The sequence below is a fragment of the Epinephelus lanceolatus genome, chromosome 9 (genome assembly GCF_041903045.1).
Source record: "Epinephelus lanceolatus isolate andai-2023 chromosome 9, ASM4190304v1, whole genome shotgun sequence".
In the NCBI taxonomy this organism is placed as follows: Eukaryota; Metazoa; Chordata; class Actinopteri; order Perciformes; family Serranidae; genus Epinephelus; species Epinephelus lanceolatus.
In genome coordinates, this window is record NC_135742.1 from 315,126 (window position 1) to 339,385 (window position 24,260).

The window sequence follows — 24,260 nt, forward strand, 5'->3', positions numbered from 1 at the left end:
ATGGTCACCGTCTCTCTGACCATCTGTCTCTGTTTCCATGATGATGTGAAGACAACATGTCTCTGTAAACAGGACCAATAAAGTTTGTTTCGTTATCGTCTGCTGGACCCCGAACACACCACCAGGTAACTTTATTAATTTATTAATTTTTATCCGTGAAGAACAAGCTGATCAATCAGTGATGGATCAGCATAGACTGTGTGATCTGTAACCAGGAACAGGAAACTGAAATCACTGACAGGATTTTATCTTTATTGATTTAACTTTATTACCAAACAGCTCTGAATCATCAAACTGTTTTTATGTGTTTTCATATTTTAACACTTGTTTGAATCTTTTTTTAAAGTTTATTATTATAATTATAATTTCAATCAATCAATTTTATTTATAAAGCCCAATATCACAAATCACAATTTGCCTCACAGGGCTTTACAGCATACGACATCCCTCTGTCCTTATGACCCTCACAGCTGATCAGGAAAAACTCCCCAAAAAACCTTTAACAGGGAAAAAACGGTAGAAACCTCAGGAAGAGCAACTGAGGAGGGATCCCTCTTCCAGGACGGACAGACGTGCAATAGATGTCGTACAGAACAGATCAACATGATAAATTAACAGTAATCCGTATGACACAATGAGACAGAGAGAGAGAGAGAGACAGAGAGAGAGACAGAGAGAGAGAGAGAGAGAGAGAGAGAGATGCAGGTAATAACAGTAGCTTACAACAACATTATTGAAAGTAATAATATTATAGTTATAGTTCTGGCTACTGTGGTACAATATGTTGAAAGTATGTATTAATATCTGGCAGTATACATGTGTGACAATAGTCATATGTGTATAATAACAGTAGAAGTATGACTAATGACTAATGATGGCAGCAGCAGCAGGAGGCATCTGGCAGGACCACGGCAGCAGCACAACCACACACGTCACGCTGTCCAGGCACCGCTGTGATATGAGTTAATCTGAGAGACAGTGGAGCACAAAGGCTCCGGAGAAGAAGCCGAGTTAGTGACATCCAAAATGGCCGAGTTAGCAAGATGCAGTAATAGAATACGAGAGAGAGAGAGAGAGAGAAGGAGAGAAGGTGCCCGGTGTATTATAGGGGGGTTCTCCGGCAGATTAGGCCTAAGTCAGCCTAACTAGGGGCTGGTACAGGGCAAGCCTGAGCCAGCCCTAACTAGCTTATAAGCCTAACTAATAAGCTTTATCAAAGAGGAAAGTCTTAAGTCTAGTCTTAAATGTGGAGACGGTGTCTGCCTCCCGAACCGTAACAGGAAGATGATTCCACAGGAGAGGAGCCTGATAGCTGAAGGCTCTGGCTCCTGATCTGCTTTTGGAGACTTTAGGGACCACGAGTAACCCTGCGTTCTCAGAGCGCAGTGTTCTGGTAGGATAATATGGCACTATGAGCTCTCTAAGATATGACGGAGCTTGACCATTAGACTATTAGAGCTTTATAAGTTAACAGTAGGATTTTAAATTCAATTCTGGATTTTACAGGGAGCCAGTGCAGAGAAGCTAAAACAGGAGAAATATGATCTCGTTTCTTAGTTCCTGTTAGTACACATGCTGCTGCATTCTGAATTAGCTGGAGAGTTTTTAAGGACTTACTAGAGCTACCTGATAATAGAGAGTTACAGTAATTCAGCCTAGAGGTAACAAAAGCGTGGACCAATTTTTCTGCATCTTTTCGGGTCAGGATAGGCCTAATTTTCGCAATATTACGCAGATGAAAAAATGCAGTCCGTGAGGTTTGTTTTAAATGAGAATTAAAATACAAATCTTGATCAAATATGACTCAGAGGTTTCTTACGGTAGTGCTAGAGGCCAGAGCAATGCCATCTAGAGAAACTATGTCATCAGATAAAGAGTCTCTGAGTTGTTTGGGGCCAAGAACAATAACTTCAGTTTTGTCTGAATTTAACATCAGGAAATTGGTGCTCATCCAGGTTTTTATGTCTTTAAGGCAGTTATGGAGTTTAGTTAATTGATCACTTTCTTCTGGCTTCATCGATAAATACAACTGAGTATCATCCGCATAACAATGGAAATTTATAGAGTGATTTCTAATGATGTTACCTAAAGGAAGCATATATAGAGTAAATAGGATTGGTCCGAGCACAGAACCTTGCGGAACTCCAAAACAAACTTTGGTACGTAAGGATGATTCATTATGAACGTCAACAAACTGAAAATGATCAGATAAATAAGATTTAAACCAGCTTAGTGCAGAACCTTTTAGGCAATTAAATGATCCAGTCTCTGCAGTAGAATTTGATGGTCAATTGTGTCAAACGCCACACTAAGATCTAATAAAACAAGTACAGAGACGAGTCCTTTGTCTGAAGCAATCAGAAGGTCATTTGTAATTTTAACTAGAGCTGTCTCAGTGCTATGATGCACTCTAAATCCTGACTGAAATTCCTCAAATAAATTATTATCATGGAGAAAATCACACAGCTGGTCTGCGACTACTTTCTCAAGGATCTTTGACATAAAGGGAAGATTAGATATTGGTCTATAGTTAGCTAACACCTGTGGATCCAGGGTGGGCTTTTTTAGGAGAGGTTTAATTACAGCTACCTTAAAAGACTGTGGTACATAGCCCGTTAATAAGGATATATTGATCATATCTAATATATGAGTGCTAACTAAAGGAAAGACCTCCTTAAGTAGCCTAGTTGGGATGGGGTCTAAGAGACACGTTGATGATTTAGACGAAGAAATCACTGCTGTCAATTCTTGAAGAGAAATTGGGGAGAAGCAGTCTAAATATATATTAGGTCTTACAGCTGTGTTTGAGGTTAGATAGGTACTATCTGAGGACAGGAGGTCATGAATTTTGCCTCTAATAGTTAGAATTTTGTCATTAAAAAAGCTCATAAGATCATTACTGCTAAGGGCTAAAGGAATACAAGACTCAATAGAGCTTTGACTCTCAGTCAGCCTGGCTACAGTGCTGAAAAGATTTTACAGTCGTTCTTCTAAAGAATGAAAAACTATAAACAAAAAATTAAAGTTAAGTAATCCTCTGATTTCAGTTCAGTGTTTAGAGCGTGTGACGAATCACAGATTAAAGTTTCACAGCTTCTGATGCTTGTTTGGATTTAATCACTTTAACCTTTTTATTTATAACTCATCATCCTCATTTATGATGAAGAATACGAGTCAGATTATTCTACTGACCTGAGCCTCTGACCCAGAACAAACATCTTCATCATGGTCTTCATCATCATGGTCTTCATCAGCTGTGAGTTAATTACAGAAAACAAATAGTTTGAATCACAGAAAGACAAAGAAACAACTTCAGTGTTTATAGAGTCAGTGATATACACAGTGAGCCTGCAGCAGGATAAAAATATCTGACAGAAATGATTCCTCTATGTTGGATCAATACAGAGATTGATTTCACATTGATTGGTTTCAGATTGATGATTTCACATTGATTGGTTTCAGATTGATTAATTTCAGATTGATTGGTTTCAGATTGATTGATTTCAGATTGATTGATTTCAGATGAACTTCCTGTTGATGGATTAAAGTGTGAAAGTTCAATCAGATTATCAGAAGAGTGTTTCAACATGTCTCTGAGGTCAGAGGGTTAAACTTCATCATCTTCATCATCATCATCAGACTCTAATGTGTTTCCCTCTGTTAATAACTTAGTGTATGTTTGTCCTGTGAGGCGTTTAAAGACACTCCAACAGATCAGTCACACTAAAGTGAATCTGACAGAGACAGACGCTCACAGCAGCTGCTGCTGCCTGGCTTTACTGCTGACTGCAATGAGTCTTTAACAAGTCATTAACAAGTCTTTAATAATAAGTCTTTAACACGTCTTTAACAAGTCACACTTAAGTGAATCTGACAGAGACAGATGCTCACAGCTGCTGCTGCTGCTGTGCAGCTCTACTGCTGCCTTCAACAAGTCATTTACAAGTTTTTAACAAGTCATTACTCCTGACTTCAACAAGTCTTTAGTTTCTCATTAAGAAGGTTCTAGAGTTCCTTAAGAAAGTTGTAGGGGTCCTGGAGAAGGTTACAGAGGTCATTAGAAAGGTTCTAGATGTCCCACATGAGGTTCTAGGAGTCCTTGACAAGGCCTTGGGGGTGTCTGGGTTGGTTTAAAGGTACTTGATGAACTTCTGGAGGTTCCTCTCAAAGTTCTTGGTGTCATTAAGACATTTGGGGTTTAGGTTTAGAGGTTCTTGATAAGGTTCTAGAAATTAATTAAGTAAGTAAGTTTGACACATTCCCTGCCCTGAGAACATCCTACCTATGTGAGTCACTAAATATGTTGTCTTAAAGGTTATTAATGATTTGAACACCAATGATATATAATTTAGATACAGTATTCTTAAACAAATATAGCAGCATTTTGTCTCAGCCCCTCACTCATCTTGTTAATGTCTCCATCAAAACTGGGCAATTCCCAGACAGATGGAAAAACGCCTTGGTAATGCCTATTTTAAAATCTGGGAATGCTGAAGAGATGAGTAACTATAGACCTACCAGTCTCCTTCCAGTCCTGTCTGAAGTGCTGGGGAGGGTGGTCTCAGAACAGTTGCTACATTATCTGGAGATGAATCTTTATCTGCACCCTTTACAATTTGGTTTTAGACATAATCATTCCACCAAGTAAGCTACTTGTGTACTATTAGAAAACAACAAAACAACCCCTTGATAAAGGAAATGTAGTAGGTGCAGTGTTCCTGAATCTGAAAAAGGCATATGATACTGTAAACCACAACATTTTAATTTCTAAACTGTCAGTGTTTAATTTTTCAAAACGGTCATTGTCTTGGTTTGATTCATATTTAAAGAGGCGTGAGCAGTGTATGGTGATTAATAATGTGAGGTCTTTTTCTCCTAAACTTGACACAGGAATCCCCCAAGGAACTATCTTAGGTCCTATCCTTTTCAGTCTGTATATTTATGACCTTCCAGAAGTATGCCCTGATATTGCTCTCCAGATGTACGCTGATGACACAATCGTCAGCGTACATCTGGCAAAACCTGTGATGCTGTTGCAGACAAGCGAACCAAAAACTTAGAAGAAGTATCAGCCTGGCTTGATGCCTCTTGTTTGACACAAAAAACCCACAATCTGTCTGTTTTTCCATTAAAAAGCTACCTGAATGTAACGATTAAAGGTGAGCTCATTGTACAAGAAACAGAGGTGAAGTATTTAGGGATCATTTTAGATTTGAAAAAGATCTGTAAAATGGTCAAGGCTAACCTTAGCTGTTTTAAAATGTTAAGAAACTGCTTGACATGTGACTGTGCCTTGTTATTTCTAGACTCAATGACATTGTCACATCTGTCCTATGGTTTAACTGTCTGGTCTCAACCAGTCTGTAGCTAAATCCATAGAGGGTCTTTACAATCGGGCCTTGAAAAACAAAGAAGGGACCATCACTGTCACATTTTAAGTAAATACAAGATCCTAAGCTTTGCAAATTATGTAAAGCTTGTGTTTAAATGTTTAAATGGCCTCTCTGTAAATACATCCAGAGACTACAGAGCTGCAGCAGGTCCACCAGAGCAGCTTCAAGTGGAAATTGTAAAGTTCTCGTACTCGTACTCGTACTCGTTGTCCTCTGCTTATCCGGGTCCGGGTCGTGCGGGCAGCAGCCTCAGCAAAGAAGCCCAGACAGTCCTCTCCCCAGCCACTTCTGTCAGCTCTTCCACGGGAACCCCGAGGCGTTCCCAGGCCAGCCGGGTGATGTAGTCCCTCCAGCGTGTCCTGGGGCGGCTCCGAGGTCTCCTCCCAGTTGGACATGCCCGAAACACCTCCCAGGGGAGACGTCCGGAAGGCATTCTTACCAGATACCCGAACCACCTCAACTGGCTCCTCTCGATGTGGAGGAGCAGCGGCTCTACTCTGAGTCCCTCCCGGATGTCCGAGCTCCTCACCCTATCCCTAAGGCTGAGCCCAGCCACCATGCGGAGGAAACTCATTTCGGCCGCTTGTACTCACGATCTCATTCTTTCGGTCATTACCCAGAGCTCATGACCATAGGTGAGGGTTGGAACGTAGATTGACCGGTAAATCGAGAGCTTAGCTTTTTGGCTAAGCTCCCTTTTCACCACAACAGACCGGTTAAGCGCCTGCATCACTGCTGATGCCGCCCCAATCCGCCTGTCAGTCTCCCGCTCCATCCTACCCTCACTCGTGAACAAGATCCCGAGCCTCCACCTCCACCTGAGGAAGGACCTCCCCCCCGACCTGGAGTGGGCAATCCACCCTTTTCCGGCTGAGGACCATGGCCTCAGACTTGGAGGTGCTGATTCTCATCCCAGCCGCTTCACACTCGGCTGCCCACCGTCCCAGCAAGAGCTGGAGGTCACTGTTCGATGGAGCTAGGAGGACCACGTCATCCGCAAAGAGCAGGGACAAGATCCTCCCGTCACTGAACCTGACACCCTCCACCTGGCTGCGCCTAGAAATTCTGTCCATAAAAGTTATGAACAGAATCGGTGACAAAGGGCAGCCCTGGTGGAGTCCAACCCTCACCGGGAACAGGTCCAACTTACTGCCGGCCACGCGAACCAGAGTCATGCTCCTTTGGTACAGGGACTGGATGGCCCTTAGCAAGGGGCCACCAACCCCATACTCCCGGAGCACCCCCCACAGGATGCCCCTGGGGACACAGTCATAAGCCTTCTCCAAATCCACAAAAGACATGTGGACTGGTTGGGCAAACTCCCATGCCCCCTCCAGCACCCTGGCGAGGGTAAAGAGCTGGTCCACGGTTCTGCGACCGGGACGAAAACCACATTGCTCCTCTTCAATCTGGGGTTCAACTATCGACCGGACCCTCTTCTCCAGCACCCTGGAGTAGACCTTACCGGGTAGGCTGAGGAGTGTGATCCCCCTGTAGTTGGAACACACCCTCTGGTCCCCTTTCTTGAAAATGGGGACCACCACCCCAGTCTGCCACTCCAGAGGCACTGCCCCCGATGTCCACACAATGTTGCAGAGGCGTGTCAGCCAGGACAGCCCTACAACATCAAGAGCCTTGAGATATCCAGGACAAATCTCATCCACCCCCGGGGCTCCATCGCCTCGGAGTTGTTTCACTACCTCGGCAACTTCTGCCCCAGAAATTGGACGACTTGCCCCCGAGACCCCTGTCTCTGTTTCCTCACTGGAATACGTGTTGGTGGGATTGAGGAGCTCCTCAAAGTATTCCTTCCACCGCCCAACAATGTCCCCAGTTGACGTCAGCAGCTCCCCGCTCCCACTGTAAACAGTGTGAGCAAGTTGCCGCTTTCCCCCCCTGAGGCGCTGGATGGTTTGCCAGAACCTCTTTGGAGCCGATCGATAGTCTTCCTCCATGGCCTCACCGAACTCCTCCCACGCCTGAGTTTTTGCCTCCACGCCGCCGCTGCGCTCCGCTTGGCCCGCCGGTACCCATCAGCTGCTTCTGGAGACCCACAGGCCAACCATGCCCTGTAGACCTCCTTCTTCAGCCTGACAGCTCCCCTCACCTCTGGTGTCCACCAGCAGGTTCAGGAATTACCGCCGCGACTGGCCCCAGCGACCTTGCGGCCACAGCTCGCAACCGCCACCTCGACAATGGCAGAGCGGAACAAGGCCCATTCGGACTCAATGTCCCCCTCTGCCCTCGGGACGCGGTTGAAGCTCTCCCGGAGGTGGGAGTTGAAGATCATCTGGACAGGTTCTTCTGCCAGGCGTTCCCAGCAGACCCTCACTGTTCGTTTGGGCCTGCCAGGTCTGCGCAGCGTCTTCCCCCGCCATCTGATCCAACTCACCACCAGGTGGTGATCAGTTGACAGCTCTGCTCCTCTCTTCACCTGAGTGTCCAGAACATATGGCCGCAGGTCAAATGATACGACTACAAAGTCAATCATTAACCTGCAACCTAGGCTGTCCTGGTACCATGTGCACCGATGGACATCCTTATGTTTGAGCATGGTGTTAGTTATGGCCAAACTGCAACCCGCACAGAAGTCCAATAACTGAACACCACTTGGGTTCAGATCGGGCAGGCCATTCCTCCCAGTCACACCCCTCCAGGTCCCGCTGTCATTGCCCACGTGAGCGTTGAAGTCCCCCAGCAGAACAATGGAGTAGCCGGTCGGGGCACTGTCCAGCACCCGTCCCAGGGACTCCAAAAAGGGCGGGTACTCTGAACTGTTGTTTGGCGCATAAGCGCAGACAACAGTCAGGACCCGTTCCCCGACCTGAAGGCGCAGGGAAGCAACCCTTTCGTCCACCGGGGTAAACCCCAACGTACAGGCAGAGAGTCTGGGGGCTATCAGAAAGCCCATCCCGGCCCTCCACTTCTCACCCAGAGCAACTCCAGCAAAGGAGAGAGTCCAACCCCTCTCAAGGACTTGGGTTCCAGAGCCGGAACTATGTGTCGAGGTGAGGCCGACTATATCTAGCTGGTAGCGCTCAACCTCTTCCACAAGCTCCAGAGAAGTGACATTCTATGTCCCAAGAGCCATCTTCTGTAGCCAAGGATCGGACCTCCAAGGCCCCCACCTTGTTCTGCTGCCCAATCCACATAGCACTGAACCCTTCTGGATCCCTCTGCGGGTGAGGGGGCCTGCAGGGGGATGAGCCCATGTAGTCGGTTCGGGCTGGGCCCGGCCGGACCCCATGGGCGAAGGCCCGGCCACCAGGCGCTCGCCCACGGGCCCCAACCCCAGGCCTGGCTCCAGGGCGGGGCCCTGGTAACCCTCTGGGCTGGGTACACGAATCCTTGTTTTTATCCATCATGAAGGGTCTTTTGAACCGTTCTTCGTCTGACCCTTCGCCCAGAACCAATCTGCCATGGGAAACCCTACCAGGGGCAAAATGCCCCCGACAGCATAGCTCCTAGGGTCACTGGGGCACTCAAACTCCTCCACCACGATAAGGTGATGGTTCTTGGCGGAGAAATTGTAAAGTTCCACTCAGTAAAACATCCTTTTCAGTGAAAGGAGCAAAGTCTTGGAACTTGCTACCTGATCACTTGAAATCTGCTGCAAACTTTACCATCTTTAAGAGAGCTACCAACTCCTGTCTGATTCAGCAACAGGCATGTTTAGTTTTTAAAATGCATTGTTTTTAAATGTGTTTCTTATTGTACTTTGTTATATAGAGTTTATCTCTACTGAACCTCTTTATTATCTCTACTGCACCTCTTTATTATCTCTTTATTATCTCTAATGAATCTCTTTATTATCTCTACTGAAACTATTTATTATCTCTACTGAACCTCTTTATTATCTCTACTGAAACTATTTATTATCTCTGCTGTACCTCTTTATTATCTGTGCTGAAACTATTTATTATCTCTGCTGTACCTCTTTATTATCTCTGCTGAAACTATTTATTATCTCTGCTGTACCTCTTTATTATCTCTTTATTATCTCTAATGAATCTCTTTATTATCTCTACTGAAACTATTTATTATCTCTACTGAACCTCTTTATTATCTCTACTGAAACTATTTATTATCTCTGCTGTACCTCTTTATTATCTCTGCTGAAACTATTTATTATCTCTGCTGTACCTCTTTATTATCTCTGCTGAAACTATTTATTATCTCTGCTGTACCTCTTTATTATCGCTGCTGAAACTATTTATTATCTCTGCTGTACCTCTTTATTATCTCTACTGAACATCTTTATTATCTCTGTTGTACCTCTTTATTATCTCTACTGAAACTATTTATTATCTCTACTGCACCTCTTTATTATCTCTTTATTATCTCTAATGAATCTCTTTATTATCTCTACTACACCTCTTTATTTCTCTGATCTATTGTATTGTTTTCTAGGGACAGATGTTGCGAGTTAGCATTTGCTATAAACATTGTGATATATGCTGCACTGGATGGCTGCCTGCGGTTTATCTATGTGCATTGTATCCGTCCCTACAAAATTAAACCTGTTCTAGGGTTCTACAAGCAGATTCGTGATATCTGTAACATTTAGTGGTTTCTAGAGTTCACAGGGGACGTTCTAGAGGTCCTCATGATGTTCAAAAGGTTGTGTAGAAAGTTCCAGAGACCATATTAGGTGGTTCTACAGGTCACTGTAGTCCTATGGTCTGTTCTCACAGGGAGGGCTCTGCAGGTCTGTTCTAACAGGGAGGGTTCTACAGGTCTGTTCTCACCAGAGTTGTGTATAACGCGTTACAAAGTAACGCGTTAGAGTACTTTGATTACTGTTTGCAGTAACGAGTAACCTAACGCGTTAGTTTGCTGTAAGAGTAATTAAATACTTAAGTACATTTTCAAACAAGACATCAGTTACTTCCGTTACTTTTAGAACGCTGGTCCTTCAGCTCCGAACCTATCAGTCTGAAAGAAGCCACGGAGCTTGTGGCTTGCTACGTGGTCGGAGAAATGCTGCTGTTGTCTAAATAGGTGGAGTAGGACTCGCTGACAGACATATTTCAGACTCAGGACTTGCATTATGCCTGGTACACGCTACACGCTGGTACTCACCAATTATCCCCGGTCGTCTTTCACGGCGTGTGTGATGTCATCGGGTTATTCTTGTCCTATTCTTATTACTTTGACTATTATTTGAGTCACTGTGTCTGTTCATGTGCCAGCCGACATGTTGTTGTAGTCACCTAAAAGCGTCAGCAGATGACAGGAGCTACATTTGAAGCTCCATATGTAAACTATCAAGCTACTGTATCTTGCACAGGAAGTTCTGACAAATGTTTCAGAATAAAAGCCTATTTAGAAAATGGAGGGATTCTCTCAGCCGAGGTTATAAGGGGCTTTTAATTTGAAACAAGTGTTGAGTTTGAAATGACGGTGCGATATGTTAACTTTACAAAGACAACAGAGCAGATAAAAAGTAAATATATAAACACACAGAGGGATTAATAAATAACGGACCGTCTATAATGTAGTTTGTTTCAAATGAAGCTGGGAGCCTCTGCAGTTGTGGTGAGTAAAAGCCCCGCCGCTATTTGTTAGTGTTATTACTTTATGTTCGACCGTGAGGATGTACCATTGTTTGCTAGCTTGATGCTAATGACAGTAACGTTAACTCAGCGGGTTGACAAAGTGCCTCTGCTGTTTCACACCATCATTTCCCCCTTTTACTCTGTGTGGTAACATCCCTAGAGGAAATATTAAAAACGCTGGGGTGTTGTTGTCATACAGTTGTCTACGGCAGCAGATCGTTCTGTGTTTCTACTGGTCAAAGTGACGGCTGTGATGGGAGAACTGGATCTCAGTGAAGGGCAAGTGGTCCATAACTTTAATTTTGGAAACAAAAAAATGTAGGCTTAGTGCCCTGTGGTCCATTGGCCAATAGGAAATGTAGAATACTCAAAAGTACTTTAAAAGTGCTTGAGTTACTTTTCTCAGGGAGTAACGTTGGAAGTACTTTTAAAGTAATAGAGTTACTTTACTCAGGGAGTAACGCAATAAAGTAACTGGTTACTTTTTTCAAAAGTAACGCAGTAACGTACTTTGATTACTTTTAAAGTAACCCTTACCCAACACTAGTTCTCACAGGAAGGGTTCTACAGGTCTGTTCTCACAGGGAGGGTTCTACAGGTCTGTTCTAACAGGAAGAGTTCTACAGGTCTGTTCTCACAGGGAGGGTTCTACAGGTCTGTTCTCACAGGAAGGGTTCTACAGGTCTGTTCTAACAGGAAGGGTTCTACAGGTCTGTTCTCACAGGGAGGGTTCTACAGGTCTGTTCTAACAGGGAGGGTTCTACAGGTCTGTTCTCACAGGGAGGGTTCTACAGGTCTGTTCTAACAGGAAGGGTTTTACAGGTCTGTTCTAACAGGAAGAGTTCTACAGGTCTGTTCTCACAGGGAGGGTTCTACAGGTCTGTTCTCACAGGGAGGGTTCTACAGGTCTGTTCTCACAGGAAGGGTTCTACAGGTCTGTTCTAACAGGAAGGGTTCTACAGGTCTGTTCTCACAGGGAGGGTTCTACAGGTCTGTTCTAACAGGAAGGGTTCTACAGGTCTGTTCTAACAGGAAGGGTTCTACAGGTCTGTTCTCACAGGGAGGGTTCTACAGGTCTGTTCTAACAGGAAGGGTTCTACAGGTCTGTTCTAACAGGAAGAGTTCTACAGGTCTGTTCTCACAGGGAGGGTTCTACAGGTCTGTTCTAACAGGGAGGGTTCTACAGGTCTGTTCTCACAGGGAGGGTTCTACAGGTCTGTTCTCACAGGAAGGGTTCTACAGGTCTGTTCTAACAGGAAGAGTTCTACAGGTCTGTTCTCACAGGGAGGGTTCTACAGGTCTGTTCTAACAGGGAGGGTTCTACAGGTCTGTTCTAACAGGAAGAGTTCTACAGGTCTGTTCTCACAGGGAGGGTTCTACAGGTCTGTTCTAACAGGGAGGGTTCTACAGGTCTGTTCTCACAGGAAGGGTTCTACAGGTCTGTTCTAACAGGAAGAGTTCTACAGGTCTGTTCTCACAGGGAGGGTTCTACAGGTCTGTTCTAACAGGGAGGGTTCTACAGGTCTGTTCTCACAGGAAGGGTTCTACAGGTCTGTTCTCACAGGGAGGGTTCTACAGGTCTGTTCTAACAGGGAGGGTTCTACAGGTCTGTTCTAACAGGAAGAGTTCTACAGGTCTGTTCTCACAGGGAGGGTTCTACAGGTCTGTTCTAACAGGGAGGGTTCTACAGGTCTGTTCTCACAGGAAGGGTTCTACAGGTCTGTTCTAACAGGAAGAGTTCTACAGGTCTGTTCTCACAGGGAGGGTTCTACAGGTCTGTTCTCACAGGAAGGGTTCTACAGGTCTGTTCTCACAGGGAGGGTTCTACAGGTTGTTTATATGCTTCTATAGATGCATCAGAAGATTCTAGTACAGAGGATGTTAGTTGTAATGTGGGAGGTTCTGAAGGTCTATATGTTCCATTATAATGAAACTCTGAAAGCAGGAACATGTTACTGATGGTTCTCTGTTCAGATCTCAGAGGATCAGAAACGTATCAGCACCTTAACACACAAACATTTATAATTACAGCTCCCATGAGTCATTGCAGCAGCCGTGTCCTCCTGCAGGTGGACTGACGGAGCTCAGGTGTGTTTGTGTTTCAGGATGATGCTGAACGACAGGTGGACCATCATGAACAACAGCAGCTCTGAACTGGACAGCAAACGACCCAACAAACACAAGGTACAGGCTATGTTAGCATGTTAGCTGTTAGCATGTTAGCATGTTAGCTTGTCCGTTAGACCACCAACACTCCTCAGGTAACGCAGCCTACAGACAGACACACACACACACACAGACAGACACACAGACACACACACAGACACACACACACACGCACACACAGACCTACAGGAGTTAAGTCCTGATAATCTTGAGTTAACGTGTCAGATCAAAGTGTCTCTAATCTGCAGCAGCTGTCGCCTTCACTGACGTCTGCTGAGAATCTACAGATTTAACAGAGAGAGAGAGAGAGAGACATGTTTACACTGCAGGGGACATGTTTCCCTACAGCACCACCCACAACCCCCCATCCTGGCTACATACAGGCTGTGTCACCCTCTTTTCACAGCCTGACGGAGACAAAGCCAGTTTATTACACTTCTTCATTTATTCACTGCTCCAGAAACTACATCAGGGCCCGTATTCCTAAAGATTCTGAGAATCCTCTCAGAGAGCTCCTAACTTAGCCTAAAAATTCCCAGCAAGGAGTCTTAGCTTACGAGTGATTCCAGAACACTCTCAGAGAACTCTGAGCAAGGAATGGACAGAAGCTCCTATCTTAGTGAGGAGGTGTGGTTGACCCCGTTGCTAGGTATGAGTCATCATTTCCAAAGCTGTGATTGGTTGATCCTAAAAGCTGGATAAAAAACTTACTTTTGGTGATAATTGATAAACTCAATTATGGAATCTAATCTTATGAAGACTGTGTAATTGTAAATAACATATCACATAAAAGAAAATACATGTTCAATGAATAGTAAACTGTACTATAAAATAATCCTACTGAATGCCCACATATTCACATAGTGATGGTTATATTAATTTGCTTTTATTAATTGCATGCTTTTGTACTTTCAACTATCAACATCTCAACTTAATTTGGTATTAACGAGTGTAACACAGCACAGCTTTCATCAGTGTCCTTGATTGCTGACAGGTGTATAAGAAGTAGGCTTGTCTGGCTTTTACATCTGCTACAAACTAGTGAACAACAATGGAGAGAAAAAGAACAAGAAAACCCAACTGGACCGAGGAACAGTGTTTGCTTTTGGCTCAATTGATCAATGAGCATAAAAGTGTTTTGAGGGGTAAATTTAGCCCCAGTGTCACAGTGCAAGCCAAGAAGCAAGCCTGGGACACTATAGCACAACAGATAAATGCCTCCTTTCCGTTGGTTGTGCGCACAAGTGAGGATTGCGAGAAGCGGTGGTATGTGTTGCAGTCAAAAGCAAAAGAGGAGATTGCGGCACAAAAACGTGAAGCTTCACGCACAGGTGAGTGATATACCACTTCCTTACACCTGCTGGCAAAGTTAATTGAAATGCCTAATTATTGTGTATATATTGATTTACTGGATTTCCTTTTAGGGGGTGGACCACCTTCTAAGCAGCTGTCCCAGGTTGCAGAAACAGTATTTGATATACTGGGGCAGTCAGAAGTTGGCATCACCGGGCTGAGGGAAGGCATTGACTCCTCAATGTTGCAGGCCATTGAAATGCAACAATGGTAGAACAAATGAGTTTTCATATATCAAGAGGCAGGAAAACAAAATATTAAGCACAGTGTTTATACATTGCATAAACCATTTAGCGTATTGCTTGTGCATGTTCCTTCTACTAAATCAATTAAAACAAAACAATAATTAAACTAAATGTGTTCCCCTTTCTGTAGCATGGAGCGATCAGAGGAACCGGGCCCCTCAACATCACAGGTGTACGACCATCAGACAGAGTCCAGCCTGCCTGCTGCTGCCGCTCAAACAACATCCCTGCCTGCTGCACCTGCTGCTCCAACACCATCCCTGCAGGACAGAAGATTAGAGTTGATGATGGATGTCTTAACGCAGCAGAAAAGAGTTCTCTGCCTACAGGAGGAGTACTATAGACTGAAAATTCAGTTCCTAAAAAATAAATTGAGTGACAAATAGATATTGTGTCTTTGAGTAATGTGTCATGTATGTAACTATTGTAAGTGATGTTTGGTAAAACTATGTGGTACATTGATTAAATGCATTCACACATTTTCTAATTACATATATTTTCTAATTACATATACTGTAACTTGCCTGAAATGTAAATTTGTAAAGTGGCCTCTGTAACATAGTTCACTTTGAGCCAAGTTCCCCTGTGGAAAGTCAATGTTTTCTTCACCACCATCATCATCGCTCTCCTCGTCACCATCACCCTCAAGAGGTTCTGCAATCTGCCGAGCCTTGCAAATGTTGTGCAGTATTGCACAGGCCACGATGACTTTGCAGACTTTATCAGGGGTCAGCCGCACCTCTCCATGGAGGACATGAAAGCGTCTCTTCATTTGGCCAATGCCACGCTCCACAACTGCCCTTGTTCTCTTATGGGCCCTACAGACATAATTAAACATTATACATTATGTACATTATTTGATGGAAATATCTAGGATAATCCAACATGCAATTTACATTTTATGTCCATGCATAATTCTATATTGTTTGGGTTACCTGTTGTAGTTTAGTTGCGGCCCTTGGTGTGGCTGGAGGTAAGGTGTTAGGAGCCATGGTTTGCATGGGTAGCCACTGTCCCCTAACAAGTGGCAATTGGCTGGCACATAATGTCCCTCGAAAAGCTGTCTGAGACCACTCTCAGAGAGCATTCTGGCATCATGTGTTGAGCCTGGCCATTTAGCAACAATGTCTAAAATTTTGTAGTCAGCACTGAAAACAAGCTGAACATTGATGCTGTGAAATCTTTTCCTGTTCACAAAGATGGCTTCATCTTCTGATGGTGCAATTATTCTGACATGTGTCCCATCAATTACACCCACAACACCAGGGAATCCTGCAATGTCCATAAATGCCCTTTTGTGGGCTTGCAAAGTGCGGGCATCCAGTGGAAATTTAACAAATTGTGTCACAATGTGAGGTTGTGACAATGCTGTCAATGTTTGATTGATGACCCTGCTGATGGAGGGTTGTGACAGACCCAAGTCATCACTGCTGCATTGTTGCATTTTCCCTGTTGCCAAATACCTCAAGGTTGTGATTACCTTCATTTCAGGTGATATGGCATTGTGGCGTTGGGTAGGAGAAGTCAGTGCATCTCTAATGAGATCGACCACAAAAACAATGCCGGCGCGATCCAATCTGTAGCGTTTTAATATTCACCGTCTTCCAGTGTTTGGAGAATATCTCTCCTGCCTCTTCCCTCCGCCATTTTGTCCTCTGCTTAGGGAACTCCTAAGCTGCTTAAAAGTCCTCTTCCCTGCTCCTAATAGATCTCACCTTAGGAGCACTCTTAGGAGCTAGGATTCTTTTGGAATAGCTTTTATCTTTACTAGGATCTACTCTTAATTTTTAGGAGAAATTCTAAGAAAACACCAAGATTCTAAGAATTTTCTTAGAATTTGGCCACTAGGAGCAACTCTTTGCACTAAGAATCTTTAGGAATACGGGCCCTGATCCTGATGAACGAATGACTGAAGTGTAAAATCTTCACTGATGAAAACTTTATAATTAGTTGAGAACAAAATGACGCAACAACCAAAATCATCGACCCACTGAGGGCTGGATTCAAAATCAAAGTCAAACATTGAACTCACAGGCTGATCCTGTATGACATCCTGACAACGTCTGAGCTCCTGATGAGTCGGAGGATGGTGTCCTGGGGGATCTCCTCCCAGACCTGGATCAGCACATCAGTGAGCTCCAGGACAGTCTGTGGTGGACGCACTGACACATAACGTCCCATAGGTGCTCAGCTGGATTTAGGTCAGGGGAACAAGAGGGCCAGTCAATGACATCACTGCCTTCATCATCCAGGAACTGTCTACACTCTGGACACATGAGGCCCGGTCCTGCACCAGGAGGAACCCAGGGCCCTCTGCACCAGGAGGAACCCAGGGCCCTCTGCACCGGGAGGAACCCAGGGCCCTCTGCACCAGGAGGAACCCAGGGCCCACTGCACCGGGAGGAACCCAGGGCCCATCGCACCAAGAGGAACCCAGGGCCCTCTGCACCAGGAGGAACCCAGGGCCCATCGCACCAGGAGGAACTCAGGGCCCATCGCACCAAGAGGAACCCAGGGCCCTCCGCACCAGGAGGAACCCAGAGCCCATCGCACCAGGAGGAACCCAGGGCCCATCGCACCAAGAGGAACCCAGGGCCCTCCGCACCAGGAGGAACCCAGGGCCCTCTGCACCAGGAGGAACCCAGGGCCCTCTGCACCAGGAGGAACCCAGGGCCCTCTGCACCGGGAGGAACCCAGGGCCCATTGCACTGGGAGGAACCCAGGGCCCTCTGCACCGGGAGGAACCCAGGGCCCTCCGCACCAGCAGGAACCCAGGGCCCTCCGCACCAGGAGGAACCCAGGGCCCTCTGCACCAGGAGGAACTCAGGGCCCTCTGCACCAGCAGGAACCCAGGGCCCTCTGCACCAGGAGGAACCCAGAGCCCACTGCAACGGCCAGTCTCCTGGTGTAAAGGCCAGTCTCCTGGTGTCTACTCCAGGATCCTGAGACTGTGCTGGGAGACACAGTGAACCTGCTCTGTCCACATGTACGTATGGATCTGGTTCAGATGGTGCAGAAGGTTTTTTTCATCAGACCCAGTGCATGCTGGGAAGTTTCTCTAACATGACACCAGTTTATGGTGGTGAAGTTCAACAAGAAGTTAATTAAACTCATCAGGTTACATGACTTATCTGTGTGTGTGTGTGTGTGTGTGTGTGTGTGTGTGTGTGTGTGTGTTCAGAGATGCTGCAGCTTCCTGTTTTGGTCTGTCGTCACGCTGGTCGTCATATTAGTCATCACCTCAGCTGTGGTCATCATCCTCCACCTGAACCACGTCCCTCTGCCCTTCATCAGCAAGTAACACACCTGTCTGTCTGTCTGTCTGTCTGTCTGTCTGTTTCACTCTCTGTCTGACAACCTGTCTGTTTCTATTGTCATGGTACCAGGGGCAGAGGCTCCTCCTCCTTGCCGGTGATCTCGACCAATCCCAAAGAGTCTGGCCCCCTGGTGTCCGTCTCCCATGTAGCAGACGGCGAGCCAATCAGCATCTTCCTGGACCCCAACTGTCCGGACTACAGCGAGAACTTCTTGCGTTGGGAGGCGCTGCAGACGTCCCTGCTACGGGCGTTGTCCAGTCACAATGCAGACGACTGGCAGGACACGGGACTGGTCGACAAGCTGGCTGAGGAGCTGAAGGTGTTGTCAGGCCACGCCCACAATCTAAGGCTGGAAGCTGATTTTCTGAAAAGAGGCCAGAGCGTTCTGGACCAGCGACTGGACGGACTGCAGAGCGAGCAGAGTCGCGTCATACAGGTTTGTATGACATCATGAGCAGAGTCGCGTCGTACAGGTTCCTATGACATCATCAGTGGAGCCGCGTCGTACAGGTTCTTATGACATCATTAACAGAGTCACGTCATACAGGTTCGTATGACATCATCAGCAGAGCCGCGTCGTACAGGTTCCTATGACATCATCAGCAGAGTCCGTTGTACAGGTTCGTATGACATCATCAGCAGAGTTGCGTCGTACAGGTTCATATGACATCATTAGCAGAGTCCGTTGTGCAGGTTCGTATGACATCATGAGCAGAGTCACGTCGTACAGGTTCCTATGACATCATTAGTAGAGCCGCGTCGTACAGGTTCGTATGACATCATTAGTAGAGTCGCGTTGTACAGGTTTGTATGACATCATTAGTAGAGTCCGTTGTACAGGTTCTTATGACATCATGAGCAGAGTCCGTTGTACAGGTTCGTATGACATCATTAGCACAGTCACGTCGTACAGGTTCGTATGACATCATTAGTAGAGTTGCGTCATACAGGTTCTTATGACATCATGAGCAGAGTCCGTTGTACAGGTTCGTATGACATCATCAGCACAGTCACGTCGTACAGGTTCCTATGACATCATTAGTAGAGTCGCGTAGTACAAGTTCTTATGACATCATGAGCAGAGTCCGTTGTACAGGTTTGTATGACATCATCAGCAGAGTCGTGTCGTACAGGTTCGTAAGACATCATCAGCAGAGTCCATTGTACAGGTTCGTATGACATCATCAGCAGAGTGGCGTCATACAGGCTCCTATGACATCATCAGCAGAGTCGCGTCGTACAGGTTTGTATGACATCATCAGCAGAGTCCGTTGTACAGGTTCTTATGACATCATCAGCAGAGTCACATCGTACAGGTTCTTATGACATCATCAGCAGAGTCGCGTCATACAGGTTCCTATGACATCATCAGCAGAGTCGCGTCATACAGGTTCCTATGACATCATCAGCAGAGTCGCATCATACAGGTTTGAATGACATCATCAGCAGAGTCCGTTGTACAGGTTCCTATGACATCATCAGCAGAGTCGCGTCGTACAGGTTCCTATGACATCATCAGCAGAGTCGCGTCATACAGGTTCGTATGACATCATTAGCAGAGTCGCGTCGTACAGGTTCATATGACATCATCAGCAGAGTCCGTTGTACAGGTTCCTATGACATCATCAGCAGAGTCGCGTTGTACAGGTTCGTATGACATCATTAGCACAGTCACGTCGTACAGGTTCGTATGACATCATTAGTAGAGTCGCGTTGTACAGGTTTGTATGACATCATTAGTAGAGTTGCGTCATACAGGTTCTTATGACATCATGAGCAGAGTCCATTGTACAGGTTCCTATGACATCATGAGCAGAGTTGTGTCGTACAGGTTTGTATGACATCATCAGCAGAGTCCGTTGTACAGGTTCCTATGACATCATCAGCAGAGTCCGTTGTACAGGTTCTTATGACATCATCAGCAGAGTTGTGTCGTACAGGTTTGTATGACATCATCAGCAGAGTCCGTTGTACAGGTTCCTATGACATCATCAGCAGAGTCCGTTGTACAGGTTCTTATGACATCATCAACAGACTTGCGTCATACAGGTTCATATGACATCATTAGCGGAGCCGCGTCGTACAGGTTTGTATGACATCATTAGCAGAGCCGTGTCGTGCCAATCAGAGAAGAGGAATCAATCGTGTCGATCGGTTCTGGTGACCTGAGTCAGATGAGAATCAGGATTCTGTTTCTGTCTGTGACCTGGCCGGTGGGCGGGGCTTAGTGTCCAACATGGTGGCCAGGTCACAGATACAAATCAGGTCTAATCTGATAGTGGCTGTAAAACAATATGAAGATGTAGTAAATACATTGAATCAGAATGAAGTGAAGTAAAAGTGTGTGTGTGTGCGTGTGTGTGCGCGCACGCATGCATGCGTGCGTGTATGCGTGCGTGTGTGTGTGTGTGTGTCTCACCTGTCCAGGTGCTCTCTGACAGTCACTCGGGTGTGCTGAAGCTGGTCTCAGGTTTCAGTGATTCTCTGCTAAGCCTGCAGAGGGAGACGGAGAGTCTGAGGAGACTCAACACAGAGCTGCACAAAGACTCCGCCCACACAGGTAACACACACCAGTACACACATTAATACACACAGGTAACACACGCCAGTACACACATTAATACACACAGGTAACACACGCCAGTACACATATTAATACACACAGGTAACACATGCCAATGTGAAATAATATGCACAGTTATACACACACTAATACACTTGACTGAAGTAATCGCTCTCATACAGACTCACTTCCTGTGTCTCTGTCTCTGTCTCTGTCTCTGTCTGTCTCTGTCTGTCTCTCTCTCTGTCCGTCTATGTGTCTCAGCTGTCAGACCCAAAGACTGCAATGATGTCATGGCGTCCGGCATCTCTGAGGACGGAGTTTATTCTGTGTTTCCGACTCATGACCCCGACGGCTTCATGGTTTACTGCGACATGACGACTGACGGCGGAGGCTGGACGGTGTGTGACACACAGAGAGACAGACACAGACACACACACGTGCACAGCAGCAGCGTCCTCTGGTGGTGGTCACATGTCCTGCAGTGTGTGCATCTTACTGAGACGTCTCCATGGTTACATGCTCCACCTCCTCCACCTGCTGATCACTGTTTATCTCAGTTTATCTTTAATGAAATATTTAATTAATTAAACAGTTGTGTTGATGTGACTGCTTTTAATACGTGTGTGTGTGCGTGTGTGTGTGTGTGTGTGTGCGCAGGTGATCCAGAGGAGGGAGGACGGCTCTGTGAATTTTTTCAGAGACTGGGCAGCATACCGAGATGGCTTCGGAAAAACTACAGGAGAGCACTGGCTAGGTCTGAAACACACACACACACACACACACACACACACACACACACAGAGTTCATCACAGTGTCTGTTACATTCAAGCCAAACAAATTCTTGTGGTGCAGATGAGCCTGTTGAGACAAACCGGTCTCACTCAGGCTCCAGTTTTGGACGACCTCACAGTGAGACCGTGTTGCCTCCTCAGGTCAAGAAAAACCTGCTGTTCTTTGGTTCCTGCTGAGAACCAACTTTTCAGGTGTGTAACCATTTTATTTTTGGTCAAAATGCTCCAAGAGGGTTAAAATTAGGTGCATGAACCAAAACAGAACCAGTTCTGTGTGGGTGGAAAAGGGGGACAAGAACCCAGAAAGGAACCTTGGGGGTCGTATAGTGATGGAGGAGACGTGTGGTGCTTGACCTTGACTCTGTGTAGAAGGACACAGTCTCTATCACCGCCCTGTAGACCAGCACCAGATGACGAACACCTGGATGAGTACCTGAACCTTTCTATTACTCTGAACACACAAGGGTCACATTCATAAACTGGTGGTCAAGGCGATCGTACAAGGTCCCACCTGAGGTTCAGTATTTGTCCCATCCTCCATCTTCCATCTGAGGTTTTCATGGTTTAGCTCTAGGCCACCTGGTGCAACAGAGTTTTTTTGTGGCTCCCAGGTTCCTCACCGTCCAAAGTGACATCACCACAGTGTTGTCACGGTGATGGATAGTTAGGTTGTCTTTTTCCCTGAAGGAACGATCTCAGTCTTGTCCAGGTTTAGCTTCAGGTGGTGTTCATCCAATGTCAGACAAGCAGCAATGAGTGATTGTCAGACAGGACCTTCACATCAAGGTGCACCACCACAGTCTGACACTATACCTGAACCACAGCCAGAGCTACAACCATTCACCTGTTGATCTTGAGGTCCGTCCTGGCGGAGGGTTAATGTGTAAATACACTAGACAGACAGACGGACATCTGCAGTGTTCTGATGGAGAGTAGAACCAGAGAGGTTCTGCTGTCTGTCATTATTATTTGCCACCCCAGTGTCAACAGACCCTAACAAGGACTCAAGAAGCTCTGAGTCTGAACCTTTGAAAATGACACAACTCTCTCCCTGTCTGTCTCTCTGTCTCTCTGTCTGTCTGTCTCTCTGTCCGTCTGTCTGTCTGTCCCGCAGGTCTCCAGAGGATCTACTCTCTGACCAGATCAGGTGGTTATGAGTTGCGGATTGACATGGCCGACTTCGATAATGCCACAGCGTTCGCTCATTATGGTGATTTCTCTGTTGGTCGGGATTCTGTGAACCCCGAGGAGGATGGATACCCACTGACCGTGGACCAGTACTCAGGGACTGCAGGTATGAATCCACTGCTACTAAAGTTCAGCAACATTTAGAGGAAAAGGCACCAGGTTGTATATGTATGACACACATTGTAGTACAAGTAAACAGTACTATAGAGCACTAACAAGTGTTCCTCTGACCTCTAGGTGACTCCCTCCTGAAGCATTCTGGGATGCAGTTCACCACCAAAGACCGGGACCAGGACCAGTCAGAGAACAACTGTGCAGCGTACTACCAGGGGGCGTGGTGGTACCGTAACTGCCACACCTCTAACCTGAACGGGCAGTACCTGAGGGGAGGCCATGCCTCCTACGCTGATGGGGTGGAGTGGTCCAGCTGGACGGGCTGGCAGTACTCACTCAGGTTCACCGAGATGAAGATACGACCCAACACCAAACCAAACTCCTGATCATCAGATCCTAAACCTGACCCCTACCCCTGACCTCTGACTCTTAAACCTGAGCTAAACCTGACCCCTGACTCCTAAACCTGAACTAAACCTGACCCCTGACTCTTAAACCTGAACTAAACCTGACCTCTGACTCTTAAACCTGAGTTAAACCTGACCCCTGACTCTTAAACCTGAGTTAAACCTGACCCCTGACTCTTAAACCTGAGTTAAACCTGACCCCTGACTCTTAAACCTGAGTTAAACCTGACCTCTGACTCTTAAACCTGAGTTAAACCTGACCCCTGACTCTTAAACCTGAGTTAAACCTGACCCTTAAACCATAATAACACTTCACTCACCCACCCCAACCTCTGACCCTGTAACGCCTCTGTACCTTACCTGAACACACCCTCTGACCCCTGACCTCTGACCTCAGTGGCGGCGTCAGGACCACCGGCCGTCAGTCTGTGTGTTTTCTAAGATGTGATCATGTGTTCTTATCTCCAATATCTGGCTGTGTGTTCTGATCAATAACTTTTCATATTGATGATGTCAGAGCTGATGGATCAATAAACAGTTTCTGACCTTCTGCTGCTGTCTGATTATGGATTATTGATTGGATATGTATCAGACTTAGACAGATGATGGTAGAAATCCTTCACACAGTCTGAGACAGACCAACAGGTGTGGACACTGACGTAGAGACATTGAGTTAGTAGACAATCAGTCAATTAATCAATGAGCTGACTGACAGAAAATAATTATTTTTGAAAATCATTTCAGTCGTTCTTTTGAACGACTTATTTTGAATAATTTAAGATTTTTATGTTTTTTAAATTGTCTGTATTGGGTACTCTTACTTTTAACACTTTGCATACACGCTGATTACACCTGCTGATGTGTACTTAAGGAACATTTGGACTTAATTATAACAGAGTAATCTCACAGTGTGGTGCCAGTACTTCTACTAAAGTAAAGAACATAACGAAAACTAATGGGGAAGCCAGGCACAAAACACCTTAACTTTTCTTCCTAAATATGACACTTATGGCTTAATTTCCCCTTAATTCACGGTCTTACTTAAAGGTGTTGAAGGGAATCCCTTAAAACATTTCTTTAGTTAAGGAAAAACATTAAGGCATTTACTGCATTGAGACAGATTTTACAGTTTGTTTGTCTGCCCTTGGGCCTGTGATACCT

At 45.7% G+C, this 24,260-nt stretch overlaps 1 protein-coding gene across 2 annotated transcripts; it reads left to right on the forward strand.

Moving 5' to 3' along the window:
* On the forward strand, positions 1 to 23,648 carry LOC117252156 (fibrinogen C domain-containing protein 1). 2 transcript variants are annotated; one of them, XM_033618864.2, is made up of 9 exons: positions 1 to 125; positions 13,040 to 13,135; positions 17,897 to 18,012; positions 18,102 to 18,468; positions 20,460 to 20,592; positions 20,860 to 20,996; positions 21,256 to 21,352; positions 22,505 to 22,684; positions 22,816 to 23,648. In XM_033618864.2, exons 2-9 carry the CDS (start codon positions 13,058 to 13,060, stop codon positions 23,076 to 23,078), a joined length of 1,371 nt encoding a protein of 456 aa, XP_033474755.2. In that variant the 5' UTR covers positions 1 to 125; positions 13,040 to 13,057; the 3' UTR covers positions 23,079 to 23,648. The 2 variants fall into 2 exon arrangements, with proteins under 2 accessions (XP_033474755.2, XP_033474754.2); XM_033618863.2 differs by having other exon boundaries at positions 13,057 to 13,135.
* Positions 23,649 to 24,260: the final 612 nt, after the last annotated feature.

What these genes read in the sequence shown, in the direction of transcription:
- LOC117252156 (XM_033618864.2), top strand. Translation starts at nt 13,058, where the DNA reads ATGATGCTGAACGACAGGTGGACCATCATGAACAACAGCAGCTCTGAA. An exon ending in CCTCTGCCCTTCATCAGCAA is followed by an intron (nt 18,013 to 18,101) that starts GTAACACACCTG and finishes TCATGGTACCAG; the next exon opens with GGGCAGAGGCTCCTCCTCCT. An exon ending in AGCAGAGTCGCGTCATACAG is followed by an intron (nt 18,469 to 20,459) that starts GTTTGTATGACA and finishes TCACCTGTCCAG; the next exon opens with GTGCTCTCTGACAGTCACTC.